Source organism: Arctopsyche grandis, chromosome 10 (assembly GCF_051622035.1).
Source record: "Arctopsyche grandis isolate Sample6627 chromosome 10, ASM5162203v2, whole genome shotgun sequence".
Taxonomy (NCBI): Eukaryota; Metazoa; Arthropoda; class Insecta; order Trichoptera; family Hydropsychidae; genus Arctopsyche; species Arctopsyche grandis.
The window spans coordinates 3,551,266-3,571,272 of NC_135364.1; the positions used below are offsets into that span (position 1 = coordinate 3,551,266).

The 20,007-nt window shown below is 35.4% G+C and overlaps 2 protein-coding genes and 1 long non-coding RNA gene across 3 annotated transcripts; 1 reads left to right on the plus strand and 2 right to left on the minus strand.

Moving 5' to 3' along the window:
• Positions 1 to 1,826: 1,826 nt before the first annotated feature.
• Positions 1,827 to 9,220, minus strand: LOC143917648 (uncharacterized). The gene is made up of 7 exons (XM_077439231.1): positions 9,041 to 9,220; positions 8,580 to 8,780; positions 6,375 to 6,787; positions 6,189 to 6,294; positions 5,972 to 6,114; positions 2,889 to 3,062; positions 1,827 to 2,784 (listed from the first exon to the last, which is right to left on the minus strand). The coding sequence occupies exons 1-7, from the start codon at positions 9,218 to 9,220 to the stop codon at positions 2,568 to 2,570; spliced, it is 1,434 nt and encodes a 477-aa protein (XP_077295357.1). The 3' UTR covers positions 1,827 to 2,567.
• Positions 9,221 to 11,977: 2,757 nt separating this feature from the next.
• GatB (glutamyl-tRNA(Gln) amidotransferase subunit B, mitochondrial) lies at positions 11,978 to 14,934 on the plus strand. Its single transcript, XM_077439131.1, has 6 exons — positions 11,978 to 12,292; positions 12,374 to 12,561; positions 12,631 to 12,807; positions 12,873 to 13,025; positions 13,963 to 14,135; positions 14,235 to 14,934. Exons 1-6 carry the CDS (start codon positions 12,061 to 12,063, stop codon positions 14,884 to 14,886), a joined length of 1,575 nt encoding a protein of 524 aa, XP_077295257.1. The 5' UTR covers positions 11,978 to 12,060; the 3' UTR covers positions 14,887 to 14,934.
• A 2,913-nt stretch (positions 14,935 to 17,847) lies between these two features.
• Positions 17,848 to 19,888, minus strand: LOC143918211 (uncharacterized). The gene is made up of 4 exons (XR_013261101.1): positions 19,615 to 19,888; positions 19,247 to 19,430; positions 18,585 to 18,780; positions 17,848 to 18,513 (listed from the first exon to the last, which is right to left on the minus strand). It is a non-coding gene; the product is annotated as an uncharacterized LOC143918211 (long non-coding RNA).
• Between the last annotated feature and the right edge of the window lie 119 nt (positions 19,889 to 20,007).

Consider the following 20,007-nt stretch of genomic DNA (forward strand, 5'->3'; position numbering starts at 1 on the left):
CGGACATAAGTCGAGCACCAAGCGTCAAATACGACTGATGCTAAAATTATTTAGATCTGTCCGTGGACAGAATGTCACTTGACAACAAAAGAACACCTAAAGCCACTTCTATTAATATTGCATTTCTCTGGTAGTTTCACCCTAATGGTTTCCGGAAACCCGTTATTTTATCTAAAAATTCATATATTTTTTGTCAAAAAATATACAAATCTTTAAAATTTAATGAACTTTCATGTAACAGTGCCTTGGACGAAAACAAAATGTATACACATATGTTTATATTTTCAAAGGGTCTGGGTCACTGCATCGAAAGTCGAAAGCCGAAAGATTGAAAAGAATGTATGCATGGTAAACGGTACTATATATGTATGGTAATACTACCCGCTCTTCATATGTGGTAATTGGATTATTAGTCACATTGAGGTGGTCACAAAGACAATTTTTGCCATTAAAATCGCGAATACGCAATGTTTGGCACTCAAGTTCTCGTTAGTATGATGGACTTTTCGGCTGCCAGATGTTCCGTTATAGAGATTTTAGTGACTTTGTGACCAGTAATCACCGAACCTCATATGTATGCATGGTAAACGGACTATTTCACATATTGTCATAAAAATCGCGAAAAATCTTGGTTTTTCGACTTTTGATCAAGTCACTTCCGTTGCAGTGACGGCCACCGATTTTAAAAATATTTTTTTTGAAAAAAAATTTGAAACCCGTTGTTCCAAAATTGGGGTGACACCACTGCGTATAGGTGTCCTGCAGGAACACGTTCTAAAAGGAAACCGTGGACTGGCCTGGAATGTATCGTTATCTGTCGTAGGAGTTCTCCTGGTTGTATGCTCCTCGTCAAATCGCAGCCAGCTATACGAGTTGGCGGGAGAAAAGCTAAACGGCTTCTGATTGTTTCGCAAACAGCTGCGTATAAATAGGGCGGGAGCTCCAAAAACTGTACGGATACTACTGAGGCTCAACCGCACGTTGGCCGCTAAACTCTCAGGGTGCAGAGAGAGACACGACTGTGTCCTTTGAAGGTCTGGTGACAAAAGAGTTGCGTTCCGTGTAAAAAAGCTTTTCTAATTTTTGCGTTGCGTTCTGTGTAAAAAAGCTTTTCGAATTGTTGTGTTGCGTTCCGTGTAGCACTATTATCAATGGGATTTAAAACAAAATGCAAATGCTATTTAACTTGTTCTCTGAATTTAAGTTGTCTACAAAATATTTCAAGAGTTATTCTTATTAAAAAAAGTTAATTAATTAATAAAGATGCCTTAATTATGATCAGCAATATAACAGTTTATTTTATTTTTGTGGATACATTTCAAAATTTCTCATTTCTTTTTTTTCTATTTATTTATAGTTCAAAATTTCTCAAATATTAAATAGTTCATAAATGTTTTTTTATTTATTTATTTGTTTTTATGTATGTTTGTACTGGTAGGTAAAATGCGGTTTTTTTAATAGAACAGTGATTTGCGGTCATCCTAGTACTATATTGCTGGACAACCGTCTCGTTCCCTGACGAAAGGATCTCTCAGACTATATTCTTTGAGGGGGTGGTGGCCTCATGTAGAGGGCTCTATTGGTTGACTTCGTTGACCTCTAAAGTGGGCTTATAAATATAACAATTTATCTAAATTACTTATCTTTGCAGTTTTATAAATAATTGTATGTACTCACATCTTATTCAATCGTTATTAGTTTACGTTTCGCTATTACAATTCTAAAATAAGACACTCCTCCCAAAACTTATTCCTTCAAGATCTAAGATTTCATTAAAATACTCAAATATCAACGATCATTTGAATTGGTTAAAAAATAAAATCATAAAATGTTCAAGGCAATTTATTGGCTATTGCATACTATTAAATTTTGTTTTCAATACATTGTAAAAGTATATCAACTGAAACTAATATAATATGTATGTATAAAAAAAACAAATATATATACAGATATGTACGTAAATAATATTTTTTTCATATATTCCATTATATAATATGTATGTAAATATAAAATATGCAGCATGCAAAATATAAAATATTTCATAATAAAAATTCATAGTCGTAAACGTACATCATACAAAATAAACAATCTAAGTTATGTATATTTGTAATTCTATTACAATGACACAGAATCACAACTCAAAACTCAAATATTCGTCGATGTTCGATTAGGTTACCTACAAAAAATCTGGCACTGGTATCTTGCACCCTCCAGGGGTGTGCGAACCTTCGATTACAAACTACCATATTACTTATACAATAATGACAAATCGGTTGATAAACACTGGTGTATAAAAAAATAAGCACGAATTACAAAGGGACATTCGAAAATAGCTAACTATGAAGAAAAGTTTGCATTCAAATCGTACTTTTAAAACAAGCAAATTGACCTACATACAATCGCTTACATAGTGTTAGTAACAAAAATTATCGAATACAAAGTCGAAACATGAGCAAAAACTTCATTTCTTTTTATTGCTTTTTAGCTTACGAGTGAAAGCGTCGATTATAAAATCAAGCTAAATATATATGTACAATCGCTTTCCGTTGAACTTAGCATGTATCACACTAAAGTTGAGGGTTTTCCACGTTTCGAATTCCCATCGACGACATAGATATCGGTGGCATTTTGACTATGGTGTACACGGCACCGGGATGCAGTCGAGCGACGTGCTTTTTTAAATTAGAAGTGTGGTTACATCTGTAACCGCACTGATCACAACAATATGGCCTTTCGTTGGTATGAGTGCGTTTGTGCACTTTCAAAGAATTGATAAAATTAGTCCTGAAAATTGAAAACAAATCGTAAAAAATAAATCTGACAAATTATATATATATATATATATATATATACGTACGATAAAATTTAAATTGTTCAACAAAACAAACCTAAATTCGCAAACATCACAAGCGTACGGTTTTTCTTCGGTGTGAATTCTTTTATGTTTCTTAAGATTAGAAGATATTTTACAGACATAATGGCATCCTTCAAAATCACAATGATAGGGGTTTTCGCCGGTGTGAACGCGGTGATGTTTTCTAAGATCTGCCATCAAATAACATCTGAAACAACAACAAATATTTAATCAAATACAAACAGTAAGTATGTAGTCCCGAAGTAATATGCATAATCATTTTATTTTATTTTATCATATACATATGTATATTATACCAGGAAGGCCTAACAGGTAACCCAAATGCGCCTTCCTGACCAATTAAAAACAATGCAGCATTTTTATTACATTTTATTACATCAACCAGCAGCGTGGTCTAGTGGTGAATGTTGAATTATTTCGTACTTGATGTTACGGGTTCGAGTCCCACTAAGTCTCGTTGTTGGCCAGACCTTGGTTTGTCGAGGTCGATCGTTTCTTATCAGAATTTGCCAATTTTTCTGATTTTAATTAAACGGTTCTTGAAAAAATTGGCGTTTCCTTCTTTCCCATCCCAATTTTCTGTTGCAAACCTTTAGTTATTGTTATATCTTAGGTTTCGCCATATTGCTCACCATAGATGTCTCTGTGGTTGTTCATCGAATAAAAATTCGTATTGTTACATAAAAGTTATTCGTCGTTATTTATCGTATTCATACGATGTTAGTAATATCTGACCATAGATGTCAGATATTGTTTAGATTTACATGTATCTATGTAATAATTATGTGGACCAGGAAGGCGCATTTGAGGTTTACCTGTTAAGCCTTCCTGGTATATTTGTATATATGTATGTAAAAATAAAAAAATAAATAAAACTAAGTTGCTGAATGTAATGTCACTGAAAACTTGAAATTAATGCGAAATCTATGAATTTTAAACTTGTACATAAATTTTATTGTACATTAATCATACTGAAATAGTGGTGACATAGTAGGTTGGAAGGTTTTTAGCCAATTTTAATCGAGGAACCGTTGCAACCAGAGAAATGTTATAATAATAGAAGCGCCTTTACCAATACATTACATGTGACATAATAATACGCGTAACGTTTCCATAACTACAGATACATGCACGGAGGTTCCCGGAAAGGTTGCTCGAAAGCGGTACCCACACGGGAAAATTTGGCTATTGTCGCAACCCACTATGGACAACTCGCCACTGCGATTCCCACTGACTCTCGTATGCGCAGGTAGCAAATTTGACTGAAATACTATTGTCCCAATCGCCCATCCCCACCTATCGCCGTATACACAGCATTGAAAGTTCAACTGAAATACTTTTCGCACTCGCCGAAATTTTTCCCTAAGGCGTACATATATGAACACTTGAATTTTTGTTTGTTTTCTCGTCACTAGTTTGTGTGGTTTATAGTTAGCCGAGTATTTTTATGGTAGGATACTATAATACTAACATATGTACTTACTACTTTTTTATATTTTTTATTCGATTTTACATTCTAGTTGATTTTCAATTTTGTATTTTAAACAACAATTAGCGGTGAAATTAATATCAGCCAAATATCATCGTATCATGTCCAGTGGCTCGGCATTTGGGGTGTCTGGAAGTAACCAGACTGATTAAAATATATTACATTGGAATTCGATTATTTTTGTTTTTTCTTGTTGATTTTTCAGTGTTGCATTTTTTTTATACCTGCTATGACCGATAATTGTTCATCGTACTGCGGCCCATTTTTTTTTGTTTACAAAAGCTTATCTCAAGACAGATCTTTAAGGATGCAAACACAAACTTTATTTTTTAGCACAAACCTTCTGCCGTTATTAAATATGCACTATTCTTGTTTAATTCTTTGATTGTGGTTTCAACCGAATATTTAAGAAGTCACCGGCGAAATATACATTTTTAGAAAAAATCATAATGAAAAAAGAAAATAAAAAATTGAAATTATTATTGGCGAGTTGTCCATAGTGGGTTGCGACAATAGCCAAATTTTCCCGTGTGGGTACCGCTTTCGAGCAACCTCTCCGGTCACCATGCACGGAATAGAACCGGGGTCATCACATATTCACTACAGAAATTAAAGTTTTATTTTGATATAGATTTATTTACAATTTGAGCATATGGCAGTGTTGGGCGTTCAAATCCGCTCTTTTCTCAATTGGCGAATTATTTTTATTCCTTTTTTTTTGCATTTGTCTGTCTTTGGGAACTCTTAAATTAACGTGTAATGTATAGTTTCAACAAAAATATGTATAATATAAAATGAACGATGTTTATATTAATTAAACTTATTTAATTGGTCATTAATATAATTGAGTATTCGGTGCCAACAAGAGAAATGTTTTTACATTTATTTAAAAATAATTTTTACATTTCTCTGGTGCCACCCCTTAAATTGTATGTAGAATGCATGCAGTCGCCATGACACTTTTAAAAACTGTCGAACCATGATGTTAATTGAATAATATGTTGCTTAAATGATTAATTTACGTATAAAAATGTATCCCATGTTGTTTATAGTGTGTTTTTAAATGCATTGTGCAATTTTTAACGATGCACTTGCCAATCTTGCGAGTAAAATTAGCAAACAATCGGACATACGGCGAGAAGCAAGCATCAAATACGACTGCCGGGCAAATTATTATGAAATGTCCACAGACCATTGCCACTTGACAACAATACGAAGCCTAAAGCCACTTCTATTATTATAACATTTCTCTGGTTTCATTGTGGCCAATTTTTCCGATTTCATTGTTCAAACGGTTCATGCATTAAATTGGCTAAAAACCATCCTACCTACTATGTCAACACTATTTGATTAAATTCCAATATAGGAATAGAAAGGAATTAAATTACAATATGATTAAATTCCTGTAATGCCACAGTGGTCCAAACTTTAAATAAATAAATGATTATTCCTGTTTAAAGACATAGTCAAAAAGTATGAGCAAGAGATAATGACATAAAAACGAAAAATCAATCACTCATAACCCTGAAAACATCATTAACGCCGATCTATCCGTTTGTTTAAACATGATATTATATATATTAAATAATAATAAAACCAATTCTTACTTATACGGACAATGCTCACAAGCCAGCGTTTTACCGCCACCGTGAGCCATCATTTTATGATGTCTAAGAGCTGCTCTAAGATAGGTGGTGAAGACGCAGGTTGAACTAGCATCGCATTTGATAGGAGGACCGGTAGGATGATACTAAAAATAAATGATCATTTTCATAAACTCCGATTACAAGCAATTTATCCATTTTCTTAAATTCAGAATTGTACCTTTTTAGTGTGATATATCAGACTATTATTGTGTTTCGCTTTATATTCACATCCCATAATACCACAAGTGTATGGAATTTCTCCCGTATGCTGCCTATAATGTTTTCTGTAATCAACGATTATTCTGTAAGCGGTGTGTATTAAGAAACAGAATTGATGTACGATTTATATTATTTAGAGACTTACCTAAGATCCGAAGCGGTCGATCCGCGATAAATACATTGATCACATTGAAAGTCCTTTTTACCCTTGTGTTCTAATTTCTTATGGGCATTGAGATCGTTGACGTCTTCGGCTGTATACGAGCAACTGGACCGATTGCATTTGAGTAGTTCGCGCGTGTGGTGTTTTTTCGACTTTTTTCTCTTGGCTGGTTTGGTTTTGGGAGACCACACGGGCGAATAGGACCTCGCTGGAGACGGAATGGAGTCGGGCGAATGCGACCTTTCCCGTTTGATTTCTTGCAGTTCGTACTTGATCTCTCTAAGTCTCAGTTTAATTCTATCCCTATCTCTAGATTTGCTCTTGTCTTTTTTCTTTTTCTTTTTTTTAGGCGGGGGACTAGGTACGGGGTTCATCATAAGCGGATCTTCGTCATTCTGAAAATTTTACATAAAAAATTAACATCGAAATTAAATATTGGCAGTTACACTCGGCATCACTAAAGTATATCACATGGATAAATTCGATGAATATATTGTAACCTTGTCTAGTCTGCTGCACCAAGGCAAGTATTCTTGTAGATTAATAACAAAAATTCGTTTATTTTAACGAGGTAAGCCAGTTATCAATAGAACTTTTGTTATTAATCCACAAGAATAGTCGAAATATGATTTTTCTAAGTAGAATTTTATTTAATTCTCATATAAAGACAATTTAATATATTATCCCTATTAATTCAATTCAGATTCGTGTAAATAAGAGTAAATACTAGTACGAGATTTTAGCTCGCAATTTTACCGATTTAAAATTCAGCACACGTCCAATTAACCCTTTTAAACGAAAACAAAAAATAGTGTGGCCAGAACACTATCCCAATAAACATGTTTCAATAGAAAATACTCAATATAAAATAGTATTAACAGTGGGAAAAAATCCCAAATGAAAATACGTACTTTTGACTGTTGATTTTAACTGGACGACTACTTAGAGAGATTTGAAAGCTGAAAAGTACTAAAAATGAAAGATAAAATACCCGACTGTAGATTCCAATATTCATTTTGAACAGAAAATTGACAGATTTTGAGACATCGACCGAACAACATCGAGATATAGAAAAATCGCGCGATTTAAAAAACACATATATCTCCGAATCTCGAGCCAATCAACATTTTTTATTACCAGATTCGTGTTCACTGGGCATAGATCTATAAGAAAAGTCATATCTTGTCTCTGAACCAAAAAAAAAGTCGTCATTTGTCGAACAGTGTTAACAATTTAATTTTATTAAAAAAAAAACTACTAAAGGGGGGGCCTTTTGCTAACATTTACATGCGGGGCCAATTTTCTAGTTACGGCCGGCTCAAAGGGGAAGCAAACGAGGCATAGCTAACTTATGAAACATTTTATATTAAACTTAATTTTTCTACTCGAAGTAACAATACTGACAGTAAAATATTATATGTAATTTACGAGGAACGCAGGAAGTTGACTGAAATATCAACGACTCACGAATAAAATATGCCAAACAATAAAATTTTATTGGTACAAATGGTAACTTGGAATTGTATTTGAATAAAATACTGCTGAAACATATACATATGTGTATTTATTATATATTGGGGATGGATAAATATAATATATTGAACATAGATGGTGTATATTTTTATTAATAATAACTTGCAAATTTAATTTATAATTTTTTTGTATTATATTTTTATTCAACATAAAATTTCAACAACTTTTATAAAAACTTATTGTTTAAAAAAAAATGAGGGGATAAAGCGCTGAAACCAATTTGCCCGGGGGCGCCAAATACCTTCAGGCTGGTCCTCATCATCGATACACTATAATAATATACTAATCAATTATACATAAAAAAAAATACATCCATACATAAACATAAAAAATAGCATTTAATAATAACAGATAAAATAAAAATATCAAATAAAAAATATAGCATAAGGAATGCCTTGCAGCCAGTTCCAATAAATATGTAAGAAACAACTACAAATACAAAACATCCCTGTAAGGCCCAAATGGAAGAGTTAATCAAAATTTCACTCATAAATCACAATCAATCATGAAAACAATGATGAGCGCAGACTACCAGATAAATGGGTTAGAGAAATTTCCGACAATTTACACTCACTATATATACGAAGCTTAAAATGAGGTAATAAGATTCAACTAAATACACTCAATTTCGTGGATATTCGAAAGTTTGCTCACCTCTGAAATGTCATCGTCTGAGTCGGATTCGTTTTCTAATTTTAAGCATCTCGACGGCACGACTTCTACGTAGAGGACGTGTTTGGCTGTCGGACATGACGTAGGGCCACTTTCGAGGTAGTGAGTCGGCGACGATGAACTGTTCCGTTTCGATGCTTGCGACGGATTCATACCGAATCTTTTCAGATCTTCCAGACTAAACTGAAAGTGATTTCACACAATGAGAGAGATGACAGCAAAACAAAATTTGACAGATAGTAACGTTACGAGTGTGGTGAGAATGTATGAAGATATTGGAACGTGTGGGTAGAATCTACCCGGTAGATACGTGGGACAGGGCGAGGTGAATGAGATGGTGTGAAGTGGAATACTATGGGATAAGATGGGGTGAGCAAGGTGAGGTAAGGCAGTTGACAGTTGGATGGTGTGCGGTGGAAGACAGTTTTTGTTGCGAAGAATACCTGATCCATGGGGGTAGGAAAGTGTCTAAGAAGACCGAGGGGTGAGAATTGTGGCGAGGAAATGCGGGCGGCCAGAGGAGCCGCCGCACATTTGTTGTGACATTTGCGAGCGCCGCCGCCGGTGACGACCACGTCTACCAATCTAAATCTTTCTCCAATCTCAATCCAATCTATGTACATCGTCTCTCTTGTTTTGACCTCGAATATATCTTCGTTTCGAAGCCAGGGTATGAAAAACGTTGGTCACATCAAAGGGTCTAATGAATCGAGACTGGATTTTTAGCTGCTATTTTGTTTTATGTAACTATCATTTGATAGTGAGATCCAGTGGCGGCTCGTGAAAATTCATAGAGGGGGGGGGGTTGCAGAGATTAAAGGTCTGTTCATACTTAACAGCACTGCACGACTCCATTTCAAATATGTCATTTTATTACATTTCTATTCATATCTACCGTCACGTCGCGGTCACGTCACGTTCACAGCACTTTGGCCGAGTGCAAGGCAAAATCGGCTTACTTATACATTAGAAGCCATGACGATACGGCGCAATATTGTATGGAGGATGAACGAATGAGACGACTGGCATGTTAATGCACGTGTTTATTATATGACAGCTGAAGACAGAGTGAGTAGTAGCTCTCCGAACCCAGCCGGGTTGGTCCCCACTCGCAGGAAGGCAACCAAACTCGACCATGTCGTATAAGCGAGCCGCCACATCACTCCCCCCCCAGCATCAGCGATACCAAAATTACAAAGAAACAAATTTTACAAAAGAAAAAAAATTATTGTTACACAAAGAGAAAAAATTATTACGTGGGGAGAAAAAAAAATGTTGACGTGGGTCATCCGCTGTGTACATAGGTGTACCGCCCTGAATGGTCGATAGATTCGAGGGCGGTGACGTCGCGAGCAGGACGGTGGGTGGTCCGATGGTCGCGCGATGCGATGCTGCGGCGGCGCCGCTCTTCCGAGGCTGATGTCGGTTGGTGGGGCGGCGGGGGCGGCAGGGGCATCGATGTGGTTGATGATACTCCGAGCTGGACTGTGAGTCGTTGTGGCTCGTGGAGGTGTTGTAGCGCTACCGCCCGTCTCGGCGTGACGACGCTCGTGGGGACGGACGGGGCCTTGATGATGATGATGATGATGATGATGATGATGGTGCTGAGGTGGTGTATGTCTTGTGGTGCTGGATGACCGTTCTATGTGTAGTGGATCGCGCATGACTCCACATCCAGCTGTCAAGATCGTCGTCTCATTCGCTCCCCCATTTTTTAAAAGCACCTGTCGTCGACGTTGTGGCTGGACGTCGGTAGGTAGGTAGGTAGGTAGGTAGGTAGCCGTGTCTGCTCGTTTATTGTCACCCGCGGGCCGCGACGCGTGTTGATGGCGATGGGGGCGCGGCGGGTAGCTTCTCCCGCCTGACTCGGCGAGGCAGGGATGAGCGGCATGGGATGAGCGGCATGTTGAAATTGATCGAGGCTGCGTGGCTCGATGTCGGGGGTCACCAGTATGGAGGATGAACGAATGAGACGACTGGCATGTTAATGCACGTGTTTATTATATGACAGCTGAAGACAGAGTGAGTAGTAGCTCTCCGAACCCAGCCGGGTTGGTCCCCACTCGCAGGAAGGCAACCAAACTCGACCATGTCGTATAAGCGAGCCGCCACAATTGCTTACGTCGTATTGTCGAGTACTTACAATATGAATGCATACACGTGCATTCGTAGCTACGCGTCAGAATACAAGTCAGCAAAAATGTTTCGGCGTTTATCGAACGAAAAATTATGTATAATCGCGTTGTTGTTGGAAGAAGAAGCTCAAGAAGGCAATAAAAAAGCACGGAGGCGTTTTGATGTGCACCCCATGTTAAAAAATAGAAAAACCGAAGGAGAGTTTTGGACACTGTATAAGGAGCTTGTGGATGATGAACAAAATTTTTTTAAATATTTTTTAAATATTTGCGCCAAAACCATGTCGAAATATTGAACAGCTGTCAACTGTCACTATCGATAATTGGTCCAAAACGGCAGAGCGGCAGACTCATGGCACGTAATTCGCGTGTATATTTCCACGATGGCCAGAAAAACGGATACGATACGTTGACGGATGTTGCTGTAAGGTATGAACAGAAAATGTCGGGTACTGCTGTAAGCCTTCCGTGGCGTAAACGTGACGGTTAGTATGAATATACCCATACAAAATGTACCAAAGAATACTTTTCGTACGGCCGGATACCTGCTGAAGTCGGTACGTGCTGACTAGGTATGAACAGACCTTTAAACGTAATAAACATTTAAAATGTTATGTATACTTTGCAAACGCCCTGTAGTCTGGAACGTGTATCACAAAGCAAGCGAAGTTAAAACTCGAGAACGTGCGCTTTTGTCGACACCACGTCCTGTTCCGTCATAATGTTTTCCTAAATTTCGATCAAATGTCGTAATTTATGATGAAATATTATAATTAAGAAGTTACAATATATTTAAAACCTCTTTACAATAAATTTGTGTATCAAACAACCTAACTTTGGACTTAAAATTCTTGGGGTCATTTAGTTCCCCCCATCGGGCTGTGGCGCTCATTTTTATACATCGTGACGGAAAGGCTAACGCCAATCGATAGCAAATTAATATATTGGCATTAGTAAGTATAGTCCATCCGCTGAAGGAAGACACTTGAGTAAAACGCACTGCTGTCCCTTACACCCTATCTCGACCAATAGCATTTCTCACGTACAATGTTTTGTCTGCACGAAATGTTGACTTTGATCAACATTTCATGGAGAAGGGGTATAAGGAAAGTTAACTGGTAACATCTCAAATATGAATTGCGACCAGGATAACCGCCGCTAAATATAATGCTAAGGAGATGATTTCAGTCAAAACATTAAATAAACGAGTACCAATAAAAAAACCAAGTTTTTTTTTTTTTGGTTAGATCTGCATTTTTGTTAAGTTGCCAAACTAATACTATATAACCTCAAAACTATATGTCAAATTTTATATTGAACATTGAATAATGTTCAACCTTTACAGATTTAGATTGAAATGCAGTTGTGGAAACTCGTTACTCTGGAAATATCCAAAACAACAATCGTATTCTACGAAGACTAAAAACTTGTGGAAACCAGTCATCGGCTTGGAAGTCCACGCTCAAATCATATCCAATTCTAAATTATTTTCCGGAGCCAAATGCGATTTCGCCGGTCTTGTCAATGACTGTGTATCGCCATTCGATGCTTCCATTCCGGGTAACTTGATATCAGTCCAAACTTCTCGCTCGTTAACGATGCTTTCTAATGCATATCTAACAAATTACTTTTGACCCAAAGGTACATTACCAGTACTCAATAAACGCTGCGTGGAAGCTGGAGTACTAGCCGCACTCGCATTGTCTTGTAAAATAAATCCCGTATCCAGTTTTGACCGGAAGCATTATTTCTACGCTGACTTACCCTCAGGTTATCAAATAACTCAACAGAGATCGCCCATAGCCCAAGATGGTTTTCTGCAATTCCAGGTTTGTGTTCTCATTGTATACAAGCTTTTAATTTGATTTGTTCTTGAAACATTTTCACGTGTGTTCCAGGTTCATACACCGGGAGTCAATAAGCCGCCATATACCAAAATCTCCAAAATTAAACAGATTCAACTGGAGCAAGACAGTGGGAAGTCTCTCCACGATGAAAACTTACATATGTCATTGGTAGATCTCAATAGAGCGGGAATTCCATTGATTGAAGTTGTTTTCGAACCCGATTTAGAAGTATGGATTATTTTGAAATTTAAAATCATATGTTATTATTATTTTCTAAATGTGAATACGTTTAGGATGCTGAAGAGGCTGCGTCGCTCGTCAAAGAGCTAATTATGATTTTGGATAGAATTAGGTGTTGCAGTGGGCGTATGGAAGAAGGAGCACTTCGTGTCGATGCTAACGTTTCCATTCATCGTCAAGATGAGCCATTAGGAACACGCACTGAGGTTACTGATAATAATAATTTTTTCTTATCCACATGTAGGAGTTCCTATGTTTTATTTACAGGTGAATTTGTCTTCCATTGAACATGCTCACACTGAATTACAAGCTTTTCACAAATCAAACTCTTCTGGGTCTCCCCATATATTTTTTCCTTTTAGTGCTGTGAAGAGAATCCTTTTTAAAAACCTTGCTTCAGTCACCATTTATTTATTTATTTTGCACGGTATCAATGGTCAAACATTGTACATAAGTATTATTCAAGGCTATAACAAACATCAATTAATAATCATAGAGATGTCTACGGACAAATTTGCAGCATTAAGCTCGAATTTTGCGAGAAATATGACAGGGTTGCCCAATCATTGGAACCGTTTCAATGAAATCAGATAATTTGGAAAACTCTGATAGGAAACGATCGACCTGGGAGTCACATATCCAAGGTCTGGCTAGCAGCACGGTCAGGGACTAAACCCGTGACCACACAACTGAAAGTATTACATGCCAATCACCGCTCTATGCTGCTGGCTAAATGAGAATGTATCGTAGTCAGCTCAATTGAGGCCTCTCTTAGACATTTAGTATAATAGTATAAAATATTTCCTTCCTTGTATTACGTATTTTATCCACCCCCCCCCCCCCCCATGCTGCTTAAACTCTGGATACTCTTCATTAAAATTCAAAATTGAAGACCATAGATCTATAATGACCCATAAGTATAGATGGTAATTTTTGTTCTCTACTTGATATCCTTTTTGATAACAATGCTGTAAGATGATTTCAATACTCTTACGATTGCCATTCTCTTGTCTTACTGGAAGCATCTATTTTTAAGAAACTTTCTAGTTAAATAAAGTTTACAAGACTAATTCTTTATGTGTGGACGTTAACTTGATTAAGTAAGTTATTGAATATATTACTTAATTAATGTATTATTTGCAGATTAAAAATATATATTCGGTAAGGGCAGTTGCTAATGCAATAAATCACGAAATAGCTCGTCAAATACGTATAAAAGAAGAAGGAGGAACAGTTATTAACGAAACCCGCTCTTGGGACGCTGCTGGTAAAGTTACTGTTGCAATGAGAGATAAAGAAATAAAACAAGACTATAGGTAATATTAATTTGTAAAATATTATTTATGTATACATTGTATAAAATAAATTTGTGAATTACCTATATATGTACATATATATTGTAAATGATTTTGCAGATATATGCCTGAACCTAATCTACCCCCACTTAGACTGAACATGAATGGTAATGATCAATCGGATCTGGTGAATGTGGTTTCGTTACGTGAGCAACTACCTGAACTTCCGGAAGAAACTAGACAAAAACTGATGACGACTTACGGTCTATCCAATATAAATGTTATACAAATAGTCAATGAAAATACTTTATTGAAATTATTTTTGGAAATCAGTCGTGACCCTAAAATAGATCCTAAAAAAGTCGTTAACATTTTGTTAAACGATTTTTTGACTGTTTTGAATAAGCATAATATTCCGATAGACAATTTTAACGTGCAGCCTGATCATATCGGTCAGTTAATACACATGAGGGAGGGCCAAATCATAAATATAGTGATTTTAAGAAATGTATTAGAAATCGTCGTGCTCGGGGATACGAGGACACCTGAGGAAATCGTTCAATCTAAGAATTGGCAAATGATTAACGATCCTGTGAAAATTGAAAAACTTTGTACTGATGTTATGAACGATAATCCAAAAGCTGTTCAAAAACATAAGGATGGAAACAAAAGAGCTTTTAATTTTTTAACTAAAAAAATTTCTCAAAATTCCAACGATTTAGCAAATATGGCTATGGTTGCTAACACACTTACAGAATTACTTAAAAAATAGATTTCACTCGTTAAGATGTCCTAGAAATAAATTATTTAATGAAAATTGAGTCTTTATTTCTGTATTATATTTTCGAATATCTCGAAAAGAACATTCTATCATTTATAAAATGAAATTTATTATTATTATTTATATTAGTTATTTATCAATAGCAGTCTAAAACATTTTTTTATTTAATATAAATTTTAAACATATTGTGGCAACCCAGAGGTACTGGCCGTAAGACCATCGATTGGCCAGTGCTTCGCTGGTAAGTATTTACTTCCTTCCCGGCTGTCGAAATGAATAGTTTTGCATTACTAATAGTCTTTTCACTCGCCTACCCCCATAATATTAATAACATAAAATTAACGATGGAAGTTGATTTTTTTAGGCTTGTATTTTATTGGTAAGTATTTTAGTCTATTTTTGTCAGTATTTATATTAAATGGTTAGTATTTAAACATAAACGGTTAGTATTAATGTTAAATGATTAGTTTTATTTTGACGACCAGTTTAACGGCCAGTATGTGTTGATTTTTATCACCACAAGGTTGATACGACCTTGATAGACAATTCCATTCGAGAGGCATTACTATGTCTGGTGAATATACGTCAGATTTTATTTTATTTATTTATTTTTGGAAAATTTACAGTTTAATTACAAATAATCATAAAATATAATTATTAAAAAATAAACCATTCACAAAATTTTTCCTTAGAGATAAGAAAAAAAAATTAAATATTAAAAAATAACAATAGAAAAAGAAATAATAATAATGTTGATAACAGTAGTACCAATGATAGTAGTAAAAAATAATAACAATAACCTAGATTGTATTTATAATAATAAACTAATAATCATAATTCAAATTAAGTAAAATATAAACATTTTTAATGATTAATTAACAACACTGCTATATATTAAAATGTTCTCGGAAAGATGCACTAAATTTCATTGAATAGTAGCGCAGTTTCGACAAGTCTTAATTTTTAAAACCTACGCAATAGAATTCCACAAAAAAAGGTTAGCACCTTTGGACAACATACAAATACTCATCAAAGTTTTTTTTTTTAAATTCTATTGGCAGCGTTAACACTAGCGGTTGATACCGCGGTATTTGACGGCGTGGAAACATACAGCGTGTTCCAATCTTTCACCAATCGGCGAGCCACACGACGCCCCTCCATAGCTCGGGCAGTACCCCTAGGATTGCCTTGGGGGGATGTCGTCGATATTTCAGAGAGCGTGTCGCGAACATATTTACGACATTTGCTCGGCTCATTACTTTATTCAATTATCTTTCTATTTACCCGGCTTCGCTCGGTATTTGTAATATAAACCGCTTAAACATGGCCAATCTAATGTGGCAGCTCCCCAGGTACTGGCCGTAAACCATCGTGTGATACCGCTTCTTCTGTCATAACAAAATGCAGTGCATACCATCACCTCATAACCACTTTATTGTTCAATTATCGTACTCTACTCATAACTGGTCATCTAAATACGCAACTTTTATTGTTCGCAGCACACCCACACCCACACCCACACCACAGCCTTCTACCAATCGAAACTCCAAGCGAGATGACATGACTAAACTACACCGTCACTTCTCTCGCCCTTCTCCATATATATGTACATATATACATATATGGGGGTGGTATATGAGTACAAATATATATATATTGATTAGGTAATATCGGACCATTTACAGAAGATAGAATATGTAAAATCAAAATTGTTTTATTTTAAAAAACGGACAGATTTATAGAATTCACAAATATCAAAATGTCAATATTGAAGTACCTACCTAGTTCGTTTTGTGACCCTCATTTATCAAAAAATGTTTCTAATTTATTGAAAAATGTGATTTTCAGGAAAGAGTTGAAAAAAATAGAGCAATCTAAAAGGTCGGGCTGCGGAGCTGATGAGATATATACATATACCATCATCCTCGACATTTCACGAACTGAGCTTTTTGGCCAACGTAGAAAAACCCGTGCTGACTATGGTAATCATCTTGATTATATTACTACTTTTGGAAAATAATTTATTTATTAGGTACTATTCGACCACATCAACTTTAGTCTCGGCCCGATGATAGTAATTCGACAATGGACTGAAAACAACATTAAACACCATGAAGATGGCATGAGGGCGAAATCAGACAGCGGTGAATGTGGGACGTGGTTTTTTTAGATACATATAGAAAAAACGTGGCATTCATCGAACGCGTACATGGGATAGTTTAGAATTTTATAAAGAAAATAAGAAACTTTTGAATCAAATTAGCAGTGTATAAATAAATATAGCAACAGAGGTGATGAAATTGAGTGAGAATGAAGATGATTAAATTCAACAATTAATTTTTAAGCGCACTTTTTAAGTTCCTAACTACATATGTATATTCCGGTTATTATGAAAGTGGAATAAGTCATATAATATTTCCTTTGAGATAATTGGACTTTTGTGTAAATTTGTTTTAAAAATTATTGTGATACCTTAGCCTTATGGGGGTCTACGTGACGAGCCGGAATCTGATATTACCGAAAACGCAAAGATCGAAAATCGAAAGATCTTAAGTTGAAAGATCAAAAAAAGAGGGAGCATGGTAAACGGTACATACTCACTGTATGACCGGCCTTATAGATATAATCTTTTCCCGCACAATTATAAAGAAAATTGTAAAATAAACATTTTTTTGTTAAATGTTCTCTTTTTTTGTCCATGACACTTGGCAACTCTAGCTTATGGTGATTTTCGATGATAGTGCGATATAACTAGAGGTAGGATAGTCACAGTGCTATCCATTGTTCCATTGTTGTAAATCCTTTGTAAAAAAGGTTCGGCAAACTTTGAACAATACGCAGCACCTTCTGGGACCGGTGACTAAATATAACCATGTCTTTGAATATATGTATATAAATATAATGTAGCATAGCAATATGAAAAATTATTACGGTAAATAATAATTACGGATCACAAATGAAATTGTTTTATTTAAAAAAATCAATATAATACAAATATACATAAAAAAGAATAACAAAGATAGTAAAAAAATAAAAAGCAAGAAAGAAATATGTATAGTAAAAAAACAAGTAAATAATAATGATAATTATATAGGTTGACCTACCACGGTGTCTACAAGGTTACAAGGCTGTTCTTCTTTTCTCATCGAAGAAATACTGTCGAAACTCGTCTCTGACTGTTTTTGCATCTGACTTAGCATTTCGATTAAAAGAAGTGGAAAGGCTAGTTATTGTGTCTTTGTCTTCTTCTAATGCAATATCATCAGCTACTAATACATATGGAAAATTCGTCGTGGTGTTGGGCAATGGACATGGCTCTGGCAAATTTAATTTGCGTTATTCATAGAGTTCCCAAAATTTCGTATAGAATAAAACTCCACCATCTGAGATTTTTCCGTTTGTTCCTACATCAATCATGATGAACTCTTTTCTCGCATTAACCAAAGCCATGAGGACAATTCTATAAAAGCCTTTATAATTGTAGTATGAGGGACCCGACATTCGAGGTTTAATAATTTCAATGTGTTTGCCATCTAGACTTCCAATGCATCTGGGAAAATTGTAAAGTTTTCCAAATTCATTTGCGATTTCGATCCATTCTGCATCTGTTGTTGGCATCTGGAAAATTTTAAATTTAAATTTTTTTTTTCAGGAAGATTATTCTCAACAACACCAAAATGAAGTAGTACAAAAAGAGTCTTTGATATATTCGTCTCTTAATGATGACGATGAAGGTCCAATGCCGAAAATAACAAAGAATAGGCCGAACAAAAAAAATGAGCTGCTTGCACTATACTGTCTCGGCCCATTGTTGAATCTCCCCAAACTTCTTTCGATCTAATGTGTGCGTCCTGGATTGAGAGTTTAAAAGGCTTAAATCCGAAACTAAAATTAGATAAAGCACATGCCATAAACAATATAATATATGAAGCTCAAACGAAAAATTTGTATTATACTGAAATTAATAATTCATTATCTCTCACATCTTTATCAAACTCATCGCCACATGTTATCCACATACCCGAGAATACTAGCTTCAATTCACCCAAAATACAAGTAATATTAAATACAATCTAACGGGTATACGAATAACAGAAGGGTTGGCTTCAAAATTTTTTATAAAACATCAAACAACATCACACATAAACATAATCATCTAGTCATCATTTATTTTTTACATACCTCCTTTATTATTGTATTTCATTATAATTTGTTTTTTTGTTTATGTAAAATGTTTACTATATAATAAGTAATATAAATAAAGTTTTTATATTACTTTGGTTTTTATTTTTACCTTTATATACTTCTTGATCATCGGGCCGAGACTAAAGTTGATGTGGTCGAATAGTACCTAATAAATAAATTATTTTCCAAAAGTAGTAATATAATCAAGATGATTATCATAGTCAGCACGGGTTTTTCTACGTTGGCCAAAAAGCTCAGTTCGTGAAATGTCGAGGATGATGGTATATGTATATATCTCATCAGCTCCGCAGCCCGACCTTTTAGATTGCTCTATTTTTTTCAACTCTTTCCTGAAAATCACATTTTTCAATAAATTAGAAACATTTTTTGATAAATGAGGGTCACAAAACGAACTAGGTAGGTACTTCAATATTGACATTTTGATATTTGTGAATTCTATAAATCTGTCCGTTTTTTAAAATAAAACAATTTTGATTTTACATATTCTATCTTCTGTAAATGGTCCGATATTACCTAATCAATATATATATATTTGTACTCATATACCACCCCCATATATGTATATATGTACATATATATGGAGAAGGGCGAGAGAAGTGACGGTGTAGTTTAGTCATGTCATCTCGCTTGGAGTTTCGATTGGTAGAAGGCTGTGGTGTGGGTGTGGGTGTGGGTGTGCTGCGAACAATAAAAGTTGCGTATTTAGATGACCAGTTATGAGTAGAGTACGATAATTGAACAATAAAGTGGTTATGAGGTGATGGTATGCACTGCATTTTGTTATGACAGAAGAAGCGGTATCACACGATGGTTTACGGCCAGTACCTGGGGAGCTGCCACATTAGATTGGCCATGTTTAAGCGGTTTATATTACAAATACCGAGCGAAGCCGGGTAAATAGAAAGA

Excerpts from the sequence above, each read along its gene's own strand:
- GatB (XM_077439131.1), top strand. The coding sequence starts at position 12,061 with ATGTTCAACCTTTACAGATTTAGATTGAAATGCAGTTGTGGAAACTCG. Across the intron at positions 13,026-13,962 it reads CATTAGGAACACGCACTGAG|ATTAAAAATATATATTCGGT; the intron begins GTTACTGATAAT and ends TATTATTTGCAG. Across the intron at positions 14,136-14,234 it reads GAAATAAAACAAGACTATAG|ATATATGCCTGAACCTAATC; the intron begins GTAATATTAATT and ends ATGATTTTGCAG.
- LOC143917648 (XM_077439231.1), bottom strand. The coding sequence starts at position 9,220 with ATGTACATAGATTGGATTGAGATTGGAGAAAGATTTAGATTGGTAGAC. Across the intron at positions 8,781-9,040 it reads TTCCTACCCCCATGGATCAG|TTTAGTCTGGAAGATCTGAA; the intron begins GTATTCTTCGCA and ends AATCACTTTCAG. Across the intron at positions 2,785-2,888 it reads TGTGATGTTTGCGAATTTAG|GACTAATTTTATCAATTCTT; the intron begins GTTTGTTTTGTT and ends TTCAATTTTCAG.